Source organism: Drosophila takahashii, chromosome 2L, assembly GCF_030179915.1.
Source record: "Drosophila takahashii strain IR98-3 E-12201 chromosome 2L, DtakHiC1v2, whole genome shotgun sequence".
Taxonomy (NCBI): Eukaryota; Metazoa; Arthropoda; class Insecta; order Diptera; family Drosophilidae; genus Drosophila; species Drosophila takahashii.
In genome coordinates, this window is record NC_091678.1 from 19813015 (window position 1) to 19826789 (window position 13775).

Sequence of the window (13775 nt, forward strand, 5' to 3'; positions counted from 1 at the left end):
TTTCCGCCCCTCCCGAAGCCAAAGAGATTTTCCCGCAAAGCTGCAACCGCACGAGAACTAATTACACTAAAGTGTCAAGTAAGAGAGAGTGGGCCAAAATAGAGGAAAAGTGTGTAGAGTAAGGCAAAGTTTTCTGTCGAAGCCAGCCAGCCATAAGTAATGCCGAACTTTGATATAATAATTTATAAGAATATTTGCAAATTCCAATAGCGGCAGGCAAATATTTTCCGAGATGCCCGAAAGTATGCAATGGCAAATGCACTCGCAGCTGCTCGACACTGAGCGGCAAAAGTATGCAGCCGGGGCGATAACACGAATCCATTGGGGTGGGTTTGCGAAGGAAAACGAAACTTTACCCGGGCAGCAAACTTAATCCGGGACCCCAGAGCCCAAAGTCAAACAAACCAACAAATGCCGTGGGCTAGCAGCTGAAGTTGCGGGAGTGGAAGTTCTGGATCCCGAATCTTAAGCTGCCATTCATCAGTTCAGCTTCGACTGGCCAAGTATTTAAGCCATTTGCTCTAATGAATGCGGTCGCGCATTTTTAAACGCCCAAAAAACTATCCAAGGGGTAAAAGTGGTGGTGGTTTTAGTGGTGGCTAAGAAAGTTTCCCCAAAGGAAAGTTTCCACTTATTCAAAACACGTGCACAATTATGCTTGCTGCTTTGCAGATTTGCATACCCTGTATATGTTGTTTTGTAAATAATCGTTCTTAATTTGAAAATCTTCTTCGCAATGATTTTAAAACTTCGGAAAAATTAAAGCCATAGAAAACTCATAAGAAGGGGGGGTTAAAAAATATATAAAACTTAAACATTACAAATAGCTCGATAAAATAACTGAAGTTAAACACGTTACAAAATGATAATCTGTGGCTATAATTTAAGCAATACCAAGCAGTTTATGGAACTCGCAACCATTGACATTAAAAGCCAAGTGAGTGCCTTTGAGTAATTGGCGATTTTTTTTTATATTAGCCTTTCTCGGACCCCTAACAATGCCACTGTCTGCGGGATAAAATAATATCTTTTGTTCTGATTTATGGGAATGGGAACAAGGAATGAACTTGACAATGTTGTGAGATGAATGATCGATGAATAGCATGGGGAATTTCCTCTTAGAGCTGCATGGGAAAATTTTCAAATCCGAGGAAAACACAATGATTTGTAAATAATTTTTTTTGGCCCGCAACCACATTTATTTCGAGATAAAAGTATTGGCACTCTCCATGAAAAAAATACCAACGATCTGTGGTAGTTTAATTTATAGAGTGCAACCCAAATGGGTCATATCCACACCCATTAATCCCCCGAGCAATATTCAAATTGTTCGAGCAGCGCAGCCAAATTAGAATGCCACCCACTTGAGTGTCTACTTATAGAGCCTGTCAAACTAACGGCCAAACTAATCCGCCTGCCAACATGTCACGGGAAAATAAAAATAATAGAAGGAAACTCACCTATGGGGAAGCAGCGATCGGGCATTGTTGGACCATTGAGAGAAATTAGGAAGCATCGTAAATAAAAGACAAACAGATGTTCGTTCCATTATGGTTATGTTTAGTTCTGCTCGGACAGCTCGTAAAAGCTGCAAATCGATCGGAGATCGCAGAGACTGCGACCCGGAGAGATGCGGCTTTTCACTTTGTTTTTCCGATGAAGCCCACGCTTTTCTCCTCTCTCTCTCTTTCTCTCTGTCCGGTGGACACTTGCTGACACTTTTCCGCAAAATCTTGAGATATTAAACAGAGCAGCAAGTGCAGTGAGAGAGGAGCGACAAATTAATTTGTGTTTTGATTTAAATTATGGTCAACACGACCGGTGCCCCGAACGCCCCCGACTGCCGCCGGCAGATTCAATTAAATTCTAAATAAATACAACATGCATAATTTTTATTTCTCGAAATATTATTTATACTTATAATTTATATTCCGGAATAAATAACGACGGGTCCGCTGGGCGGCTCCATGGACATGGACTGTCAAGTCGATCGGCGCGGATCGCCCGGCAGTGCCATCTTGAACGTTCCGCCAGCCCCACGCGAGAAAATCGCGCGCATCGTCGTCGCCGGTTCGTCGCCGCCCACTCGAATTTTCACTTTTACACGCCCGAAAAGAAAAACACACGGATATAAAGTGCAATATATATAAAATAATATTTCTGTGGCCCAGTGCAGTTTTTTTGGAAATCATGTCACTTGCAGTGCCAGCTCAAAAGTGCAGGAAATTCTAGCCAAAAAGTGTAATGCAATGCATTTAAAGTGCTAACTGATCTCAAGAGTTCACAAGATTTAAAAATGTATAAATGAAAATATTTTATTAAATATTTATTGGGTATTATAAAAAAAGAAAATATTAAATAAAATAAAAAACAAAATAAAACGAATATAATTTATCTTAACTAGAAAAGCTTTTCAAATAAAAGAAAAATATTTAAAAATAAAATATTTTTCAATTATATAGTACAGGTAGATACACAGATAAAATCGTGTTTTTAAATCGTTAAAGTTAATAAAGTGCATAAGAAATAATTACAAATAAAAATCTAAATTAAATCAGCTAGGATCTATAAAGAAATCAGTCTTAAAGATAAACAAGTTTTGTAATAATTATACCGTGATATGAATAGATCCTTGAGTAACAAGCTAAAAATATTAATTACATTATTAATAAAAGGCTACACAAAGATTTACTAAGGAAGTTCCTTTAAAATTTCACTAAAACTAAGAAAATACTTAAGTGTTGTTAATTTGCCTCTCTTATTGTTTGTTGATTGTATCTGCAGCGTGTATCGTGTGCGTATCTGTATCTTTATCTGTGAATTGTGCTTCTGCGAGTGCGTTCGTTCTGCGGCATCCAAGAGAGGTTTGACCTCGCACTTCACCCATCAAGTGAATTCATTTGTCGTTCAACTCACGCGATCAACGGTCTCCTCCGCGTCATCGGTCGTGTGTCTTCTGGGATCTTGGATCTTCGCAAACACAATCGCATCACAATCGCCCGGCCAATTTGTCACACAAAAGCAATCGTTCTAGTCTACGGAAGCTCTCCCACATAACTAGAGTCAATTGCCATTGAAGTAAGTCCCTTCGCTAAACCGAAAACTTGAGCAAATTCCAGCTGATCTTTTGGGAGCAGGTCTTTTGGATACTCTGCCGGTCGCATTCGATATTTATTGCCCCCCGAATGCCCAACATGTGGGCCACATTGCAACAAAAATAGCCGGCATTGAAATGAATTTAGCGAAAACATACAAGAAATCGGAAAATAGATCGTGGAAAAGAAGGAAAAGCATAGATAGCGAAGAGCGCCATCCGAAAATAAGCGATAGGAAAATTATTAATTAGTTTTTGGACAAACTCTCGGGCTGTGTTGTGTTCGACAGCTCCGCTCCATTAATACGGATATATATAGGCCAGTTGTCCATAAATCTTGCGCATCAAGTGCAAATAAAACGAAATATAGATTTAAGTTATGGCCCACGATTCGCTTGTTTATAGTTCGATGGCGGTGACAATTTTTATTTGTTTAGAGGTGTGTTTTAGTGAATTTATGCCGATCCCAAAATCAGCTGATGTCCATTACGGTATCCAATTAGCAGACACACACACACAGACACAACCCACTAGCAGATGACCCCAAAAACTAAAGCAATTTGTCTGGGTTTCGGGATTGCTTTGGGTTTGGGTTTGGGGCTATCCATTTTCCGTATTCGTATACGGTTTTGTCATTACGGTCAATAATTACCGCAAGCATGTCAACCGAAATTATTGCCCAGATAGATTTTCCAACCCCGTTTGCCACACTCCGGTTTAAGTGTCCGGCCATGTGTTGCAGTCAAACCGCAAGGACTCTCCTCCAGGTCCTGCCTGCCCACTCTGCCGGAAATAATTACTCAGCTTGCTTTTCTTTCGAGTGGGCGACGGCCATGGGGCAACTTTCCCCACATTTAATTTATATTATTTGTGCTTCCTTTTGTCTGCCTTGGCCGACGTCCCTGGTCTCCAGCACCTGCGTCCACCTGGCTTTATTAGTAGTTCACTGTCTGTCCGACGGTCGGTTGGTCTGTCGGTCTATATACCCCCCTCCGAGCTGTCCGAAACCCCCCAAACCCGGACTACGGCCATGTCCTGGCTTCTGCTGTTGTCGTTATTCAACCACTAAACTGTGTTTTGGCTTTTGTTGCATTTTCAACCGCATTCCTGTGGTTTCTTCAACTTCGATTTTCCAGTTGAGTTTCTAATAATATTATTGGTATTGAAGGGTTCTCGCAGCGAGTATATAGGGTGAATGGTGAATGCCTGATGGGCGAGGGAAGTGTTGCGTTTAATATTTCGACTACACCAGCAACTTTAGTTCCGAAATGCTTTTCTGTTACCGTAATGCTTCGCTGTAAATTATTAAATAACATTTTCCGCTTACCCAACACGCCTTCCCGCCGACGGACAAAAGTCTGTTCGTGGTCGCCGCCGAATCGTGGCCATAACCATTGGTCAAATTCAATTCAATATTGATCGCTATTCGGGGCCAGCCGAAACAGAAGGGGCGAGCAATAAGGGCACAAAAAATCGAATTGCAAGAACAAAAAGGGTTACTAGTTGCCATACATGGCACACTTTAAAAAATTGTGATTTTTTTTTTAAATTTATAGTTCTAAGAAAATTAAGAAAAATGTTTTACTTTTATAAATTATTTGCTTAAATAAATAAATTGGGACTTTATCATTTAGTTTAAAGTTATCAACCGGTTAAAGGAAAATTCAATTTAGTTCCTCATACTCTTTTTCTTTCTCTGTAATAGAGGGCAATGAATGGGGCAAAAGTAACTATCCATATAAAGAAACACCGGCATATATCTTGGATTTCAATGGCTGACTTTTTATGGCGGCCATTTACTCGCACCCACTGTACCTGTGGGCGGATGAATGCAGACGTGACCCACTGTGTCTGTCGCAACTCGTGAGTTGTGGGCAGATTTGGAGGGGGGCTGTGTGAAGGGGAGCACCTGGCATCGGAGGAAGTGCGGAGTAATTGCTCGAGATAAGAATCTCAGATTAGATAAATCGGTAAACAGTTAGGTACAGACGCTAGCTCCCGATAAGCAGCAGATTGGTATCAGAACACTTTGGTATACTGCGTTAATTTATATTTGGCTTAAAGTCGCCGAGGTGGGGGATTATATATAGCCTGAATGCAGTGTGTATATCTTTTTTTATATAATTTCCTTAATGGGTGACTCTGTTTAGGTTATTAATTGCTGTGCTATCTTTACAAGGGTCTTGGTGTTCGCTTTAATAGAATGATTAACTAATCTGGCGTATGACTTCTAATTCTATTTCACATTGTTGTCAAATTCTTTAATAATACTTCACGCAATTCTTATCAGCTGATAGTTAGCTGAGGAAAAGTTTGTGAATGAATGCCTAGAAACTATGGCTAATAAAGAATTGATTAATATTAATTAAATGGGTTTTATATCTGAATATCCGCTTAAATTAACAGGACTTGATTGGACAGCCCAAGCATAGACCCCAATTATAACTCGAGCCCTGAATAGATAATTGAATTTTCGATTTTTCCATTTTCGATTCTGGCCAAGGCAGGTACAAACCAATTGTCCACCTCCTCCAATACCATAATTATATCCTTCGCGAGGGGAAAAGGATAGCAACAGAGAGTGGGAGAGAGATAGAATTAGACAGAGGCCGTATGTAAAGTGACACACATTTACCACTAAACAGTCGCTTATTATAATTTGATGGCACAATGACAAACAAACCCACAAAACCCAGCTTTCCTTTACCGACACGTATCGGTTATTTACCGGTTCTATATAGGATATATAGATATATGAGGTATATAGACCGACCGGCGAGAGAGTCGATGAGAACGGCTGTCCGGTCACACGACCCACAAGTCACCCACTCGAAACTCATCGATACTTTGGCTTTGGCTTTGGCTATGGCTACGTGGCAAGCTCATTGGTCTCCATTTTCTCCGTTTTCCCCACGCTGGCAGCGCTGGTATTTCGTATTTCGTATATCGTATTTGTGTAATGGCCCTGCAGACAGACAGACGGACTGATGGACAGAGCCGGGCAGAGGGATATACCCGTACATATAAATTCAGAGCGGCCACTCGCATGAGTTTAGTTTATATTTATGAGCATTATAGTGCGGATATATGGAGCGCGAAGTCGAGAGTTGGAAAGTAATTGCAGTGGCTGTTTAGAGTCCTCTATGATAATTCCCAGGACACAGACCCGGTTTCGGTTTCGGTTTCGTCATGAGTTTTGGATAGGGAGTTTCCCCGCGTGTTTGCTGGATTAAGCCCGGTCCGACGGATGGCACTTCCCCTTCCCCAGTCGATGCACTCCGCGGTCTCGATAAGATAGTCAATTAAAGAGCTCGACAACCTGTACTATCCGATAGCGATAGGAAACCCAAACAAAGCCCCGAAACATTTCGACTCGACGGTAGCGGGAGAACACCTCTGCCTCTCCGGCCGGAGCAAATGTTTGGCCAGAGAAAACGCTGAAAAGTGAGAGACGGCCAAGTGAAATTTACCTGACGGCAATCGGCGAGCAATTAAGCGATAAGCTCTTATCAGGCTGCAGATAACACTTTTCCGAGCGAGAGTCGGTACATTTTGGTGGCCGAGAATTATGAAATCGGAACTGGAATTTTGACTCCGTTAGTTGTTCTCCGTTGGCGTCTACGTGCGGTCGTCTCCTTCGATCGGTCGATTTTGATCAGTGCAGCTCGCGAGTGCCTTTCGAGTGATTTACTTGATTGATTTACTCCGATATCTATAGATAAACGTACTTGATATATGCCCTAGATAAGGGTCTTGTGGCATAAGGTGTGTGAAAAATCTAAATGGAATTTATTTCTATCTGGATACTTGATTAATATTTTTCCTTAGATGTGAGTATGTTTTTTTCTCAAAAAATAAATCGTTTTAATTATTATTACAAAGTAAATTGCGCACTGAAATAACTCTTAAGCAAACTATTATACACACAAAAACTACCACAGATTGCATTGGCTAAGCTCTTAATCTCAAAAGTGTTACACAGCTCCACTTAACATACTATAAGCACTTATCTTCACCTGTCTCTTTGCCATTTTCTCGGGATTAGTCATACTTGCGCTGAAACTAAGACACTATCTGAAGTTTGTCTGCAACTATAGATAAAGACCTGTTCATCCCCGGTCTCCCAGAAACTCCAGTTACTTGGATATAAATGCGTATGAATGTATACCATATTGTCTCCAAAAAAGCAGGGAAAAAAGCAAAACCACAATAAAGCAAACGTATAAAACCCGAGATAAGATAAGGAAAGTCGCTCAACAAGTGAATGGGGAAAAGAGAGAGAGGAATGTGACATATGGGGATGTGTGAACGAGACATGTGTTGCTGTTCGTAGCACCGTACATATAGTATAGTGCAGTGGACCGACTATGGCTACAGTTCACAATGCAACCCTGGACAAGTGACATCTTTACGAAATGTCAACTGTCAGAATGGCAAGACGCTGACAGAGAAAACACCGAGAATCGGGGTCATAGTGTCCCTGGGACCAAGACTCCGTTGCCCATCTTTGCATACAATGGGCAAAAGTTTGATTATCTCTCGGTTCCGGTGGGTGGGTGCTGCTGCTTGGTGCGTTTCCCCCGGCTCAAAGGCAGCTGGGCAAAATATTGTCACTAAAGTTAATTAAAAAACAGCCTGGGGCCCAACGTGTATCCACACACACACCCAAACACCCCCACACACGGTCGGATCGGAATCTGGTTTAATAAAAATGCCAAAGGGTGCCAGCGGTTGGGCCCTGCCTTTGGGTTTGGGGGTAGTAGCTCTCTGTCAACGCTGCGTGGGCAAACAAAGGCAAATAAATAGAAAAGAGATACTCAATAATCAATAGATAAATAAAATTACAAGGTGACAGCAGCAGCGAGGATGAGGATGGCACAGCTGGCTGCCTTCCACCACCGATCTCCTCCTTTATCCGTATCTATATCCCCTGGCTCTATGTGCGTTAAGGCTGCAGGAGCTACATCGGCAGTACGAAAAGCAACAGCGGCGATAACTGCTCATAATGCAGCAGCCGGGGGTAATCAAGTGCAGGTTTAGCTCGAAGGGTGGATACTCTATTGGAGTTAATATACTTTTACAAAAAAAATAATATTATTTTGTTGAAAAGGCAAATTTTGATTTAAAATGATTCATTTATAGAACCGGAACAAAGATATTCGGGGGTTTAATGGGTTTAGGTAATTAAATACTGAGGATGAATTAACGTACTTTGTTTTTTTGGGTTTGGGATGGTCTTAAATGGTAAATCTGCTAAATTAAGCTTTAAATTTTAAACTATTTTTTACATAATTCTCTGTAAGTTAAAATCTATAGTTGGCCCTTAAAATATCCTGATAATATAAACGAAATATCCCTTAAATGTCTCGCATACCCTGACTCTAACGACGTTGGCGTCGAGGTTGTTGTCGTCGACATCGTTTGATGGCGCTGGGATAAGCGCGTGGCAAGTGGCAAGGATCCGCAGGAGCCAGGCGGTGGGCGGTGAAAAACAGACGTGGCGTGACGGGCGTGGCAAGAGCAGGAGCACGCCGCTGGCGAACCGATGACTGCCTTCCCAACACGCTTGCCACAGCTCGAGGGGAAAGTGGCGGGGATGCTGGGGGGGCAAGCGCCTCATGGCACGACAACGATGCGGATGCGGATGATGACGACGACGACAGTTGCCACAGCCCGGCCAAGAGGAGCGGACGGAGCCAAAAAATAAAACAAAGCACTGGAGCGCGCTGCAAAAATAAATAAGCGGGGAACGTCAATAGAAAAGCGCGAAAATATGCAAACGTTGAAATTTATTAAAAAATAATAGAAAAACCGGCGAATTTCGTGGCGATTATCTGGAGAACGAGAGAATTTCGTCCAAAGTGAGGCTAGTCTCAAAGTGAGCGCCTTAAGTGAACCTTAAATTTAGGAAAAATATATTGCAGGATAAACCGACAGTGGTACATAAATATTTTACGGTTTTAAATTAAATAGTAGTGCATTATAATTGACTTAAATGTTTATAAAAAATATAAATCGTCAATAAGAACATTTATCTATCATTCCTTTTAATTTAGAAAAATACAAGTTCATAAAAAATATTTTTAAAAATAACACAAAATAGTACAATAAATCTATAAAGGAATTAACTTTAACTTAGGTTTTTTTCGTCAACAGAAAACGTTTTAAATTAAGAATATATTTTAGCTAGATATTTAAAGTGCCTTAAATTCACCTTTAGTGCGCTGTTCCGGTCGTAAAGCAATAAGGCTAGTAGTAATCGCTTTCCTGGCGCGTACACCATGTGTAAGTGCTTTTGCCCCGAACTACCCACCATTCACTCTACATATGTCTACAGAAATCGGTATATGTGCTGGCGCGTTAATTAAGGCGCCCATGCCTGTGGCTAGTCAAGTGCGACAACAAATAATTTGATTTCAATTTAACTAATTAGCTGGAGCCTTCAACATTATGCGGCCAACTGAGCTCTCGCTCTTCACTATGTGAGCACTCGAAATGCTTATCTGTTTAGCGGCAGATGCCAACATCTACACGCGAAAAAGGTTTATTGTATTTACAATTTTGAAATTTGAGGTTTAAAATTGTGACTGGCTTGAGCTTAAATTTAGTTTTAAGACCGCCCAAAATTACAAAGTTTTTTACAATAACATTATTTTTCCCTTCGTTATAATATATTATATCACCATGTAGAACTGGCTTCCAAGTGGTGCATTTTTTTAAATATTTATTAGGAGTTCTAGTTAATGCAATTTGGGTTGTTGCCTCAAGCATCCTTTGTTTTGATGTTGTCAACTTAAATTACAACTTAATTTTCCTCAGTGCACTTGCATTAGTGTGTATCCATATGTCGGAGTGTACTTCTGTGTGCGAGTCAAAGCGGGCTCTTGAATGCAGACAGTCGAGTGGCCCAAGTACTGCGGTCAGTCTGTCAGTCAATATGGTTTCCATTCAAATGCGCTTAGCTATGCAGTTAGGCTCCATGGGCGGTGGGATTAGCTAAAGTGGGCGTGGTTTGAGTTCGAAAGGCGGACGATCTGGCAGCCATTTTGACTGCGGTTTTTCCTAGTGGCTACTTAAAACATTAATAAATATTTGCATGGGTTGCTCATTTCAGAATAGTAAAACATTGAGTAGCTAATTGGAAATTGCCGAAACTAAGCGATTTTAATTAAATATTATTCTTTTGTTGTGATTTTTAATCGCTAAAGATTGTTTGTAATTAGTTTTAACATATTATATTATTTATTTTGACAGTGTAAACTTTTCCACTTATCTCTTAACCGCTTCCCACACTCAATAGCACAACATAAAACCCTAACTACATGTCTTTTAATCAGCTAACACTTTGTTCTCCATTTAATTACAGCTGAAACTCCGTCTCAACTCTTTTAAAAACTAAAAAATAAAGAAAACGCAGAGGCTAATTGTAAAAGCGAAAAAAACTGTGATAAAGAAAGGATAAACAAAGGGGTACAAAACTAAACACGGCAAGAGGAGCCTCCTGCCGGCAGCAAAATAATATACAATTTTAATAAAACTAAAACCCGAAGCAAATTAAAAAGCAAGCGACGCCAAATGCGGCACTAAAAGTAATTAGCGACAGGAGCTGCAGGAGTTGGCAATAAAAGCAAAGCAAAGGTGTAATAAATGATGTTGCAATCCTTGAGTCTGCACGCGGATAAACTGAGCGGCAATCCAGCAGCAACGGCAACAGCAACAGCGGCAGCAGCAGCAACAGCAACACAAACAGAGGCAACTTGCGACGCGGCAGCAACTGCAGCAACAACAATGCTAACAACGGCACCTGTTGCCCATGTTGCTAATGGCAACAACAGCAATTCGAGTGCCGAGAGCAGCAGCAACAACAACCATAGCCTTTACAGCAATAACAATTTAAATAGCGGCAACAATAGCCAGCAGCAACAGCAACAGCAACATCAGCAGATACTGCCGGTCAAGTACGACTATTTAGAGAATCTAACGAGCTCGGGAGCAACTTCAGGTGCCATTGCAGCGACAACAACTTTTACGGGAGCTGCAAAAAGTTACCATCCCTATTTGCGGCCCAGCGGCAACAACAGTAATATCGCTGCATTATCTACAACAACGGCAGCAGCAGCGGCAGCAACAGCGGCAAAAATGTCGACAACATTGTTTGAAACACTCTTGCACAACCAAATAAATTCCAGCCCAGCAGCATTGCCAGCAGCAACAGCAATCGCAGCAATATCTGCAGCAGCAGCAGCAGCAACAGCAGCAACATCAGGCACCGCAGCAACCGCAGCAGCAGCAGCGGCAGCACCAGCAGCACCGTCAACCCAGCTGAATTCCGGCATTAATTCCAGAACTTCATTAGGCGACCAGGGTGGGGCCATTGTTGTTGCCCCCGCACCACCCGTTGCTGCACCACCACCCACCAGCGGCCCAAATCGGTGAGTGTTTCCCCCGTGTTCGAACCAGAATCCGAATTCTTGCCTCCGGTTTTTTTGCATCATTGCTGGCTAATGACTGCTAATTACACTCAAATGATTTGCTGCTGCAGCCGGTAATTTTCCAGGGAAAATCGGGGGAAATGCAGATAGCTGCTTCCATTTTCAGTGAGCTCTACAAAGTATGCTAAGGTTTTGTCTTGAAAAGACTGCAGTAAAATATTGTATTAATTTCTATAAAAAGGAAGAGGTTTTTTATAAATATATATTGTTATATTATTGTTAAAGAATTTGATTGAGGGCTGTTACTTTTCATAATTATATTAAAAACATTTTATAATTTAATCTAAATTAAAGAAATCTTAATTCTATTCCAATTTATTTTTAATATTGACATTTAAAAATACACTACCTATGTTTAAAAATATTCCATTTTCCTCTTACATTTTTCCCGCCGAAATGCTGTCCTTTCTTCGCTTCCACATCTTTATCGCTTATCGCTTTGCATATTACCTTGCCGTTATGGAACATTTCAATTTCCTATAGCTTCCCAGGACATCACCTGCCACCCCCAGACAACTTTGGCTATCACATTTCAAATGGTTATTTCTCGGACGTGCGCCACATTTTCTATTTGTGAGCTTCCTTTGCCCGGAAATTATAAAAATTTCCCACCGAATGTTGAATCCGTCGGCGGCCCACCTCGCAGCCTTATTTAATTAAAATAAGTGACAATGTGCATTGGCCAAAGGGCTGGGTGGGCGGTATATTGAGTGGATTGATAGGCGGGCGGTGGAAGGTCGAAGCGGCCATCAAGTAGCTAATGATAATTGCCATTGCATTAATGTTATTAATTGGCAGCAGCCATCAAGGCGACAATTTTCACATAGCCCAAGTCATCAGCGATAATGGCGAATGATTATTGACAGGACATTGTAATTAGAATATTATAGCATCTTCATGATGATCACAAAGACGATAATGTTGAGGGCACATTAAGAAATCGCTGGGAACTAGAGAATCTTTCTCGCAGAACTCAACCACCATCCATCCGGCTTTCTCTGCTGTCGAGCTCGGCCATTAAATAATAAAGCAGGAATTATTAAATTTATGTTGGGTCATTTTTATACGGCCTGTGTCCAACGCAGGGGAGGCTGCCGCCTGCCGCCTTATCCATCCCCAACTTCTTGTAAATATACATTTTTTGCTTCCTCTATCTCTGAGCTGTTTGTTTTTGTTGTGACAGGCGCGGCATAACAAACTGCCATCATAAATTAAGTGCCACGTCATGGCCATATCGCCGCAGTGCACAGTGGTTAACAATAGAGTTGTAAAAGTGACGAAAGCGTTAAAAGTCGGATAAAGGGAACTACGTTAGTGTCAATTTGGAGTTTGAGATTTTATTCTTTAGTGATTATTTTATTTTAGAAAGCTTCGTCAAATATTAAATATTTCAGGGACCGTAAATAACAGTTATTTAAGACATTTATTTTAAAAAGACTACTGTGATATTTTGTTTTAAAAATAATATAACACACTTTTTACTATTGTCCTCAAAGTATAGGCAAATGTGAAAAACAAATAAACTTTTATTTGTCCATGTCTTTAGAGTTTATAAAAACAAGTAAAATTGTTGATTTAAATGTGCAAAAATCTCTACAGGCCTTTTAAAATAAAAGTCTCAAATAACTGTTACTTACTGTCCTTGTATTAATATTATCAAAAAGAAATCAATTCAAATTGTAAGAATTTTGTAACATGCTAAAATAGTTTTAAAATATATATAGCAAAATCCAGAAATTACAAGAAAATCATATTTCTAAATCAAGAAAGTAAAAAATAGATTTATTACCCAGACTCACTGTTAGGAGACATTTTATGCCCCTCGACGAGGCTTCAAGCTGTTGATTCGCGCATTGAGCTGCGATACCAACATCGTCATCAGCATCATCATCAAGCTCATTGGCGACGGAGCTGGAAAACACCTGCTGTCCTGACCCAAATCCCCATTTACATTACGCTGTGCTGGGACCACCCAACACCCACACTCCCACTTCTCACTTTCTGACGCGCCGCAGCTCCCACCGCAGGCGATTTTCTCATTAAGCCTGGTCGCATTTAAATGAAACTGAATTATTAATGCACAGGCGCAGCCCCGAGAGACCTGCGAGGAGAACTTCGCAGAGAATCCCGGAGAAGGAGCAGAAAGACAGTTAGCTGGGAGCCGAGAGCTGGCACTCGGGGAGCGCTCA

General features: G+C 41.0%; 2 protein-coding genes across 2 annotated transcripts in view; one reads left to right on the plus strand and one right to left on the minus strand.

The window, feature by feature from the left end:
* Positions 1 to 1981: 1981 nt before the first annotated feature.
* LOC108067527 (uncharacterized) lies at positions 1982 to 3426 on the minus strand. Its single transcript, XM_044395006.1, has 2 exons — positions 3360 to 3426; positions 1982 to 2160 (listed from the first exon to the last, which is right to left on the minus strand). Exons 1-2 carry the CDS (start codon positions 3424 to 3426, stop codon positions 1982 to 1984), a joined length of 246 nt encoding a protein of 81 aa, XP_044250941.1.
* Positions 3427 to 6691: 3265 nt separating this feature from the next.
* Positions 6692 to 13775, plus strand: part of bru2 (bruno 2) — a 54798-nt gene continuing 47714 nt past the window's right edge. Inside the window, exons 1-2 of the mRNA XM_017156603.3 lie at positions 6692 to 6924; positions 10461 to 11526. Of these exons, the coding sequence (XP_017012092.2) occupies positions 10742 to 11526 (785 nt within the window). The 5' untranslated portion in view covers positions 6692 to 6924; positions 10461 to 10741. The remainder of the gene's footprint in view (positions 6925 to 10460; positions 11527 to 13775) is intronic.

Excerpts from the sequence above, each read along its gene's own strand:
- LOC108067527 (XM_044395006.1), bottom strand. The coding sequence starts at position 3,426 with ATGGACAACTGGCCTATATATATCCGTATTAATGGAGCGGAGCTGTCG. Across the intron at positions 2,161-3,359 it reads GAACACAACACAGCCCGAGA|AAATATTATTTTATATATAT; the intron begins GTTTGTCCAAAA and ends ACTGGGCCACAG.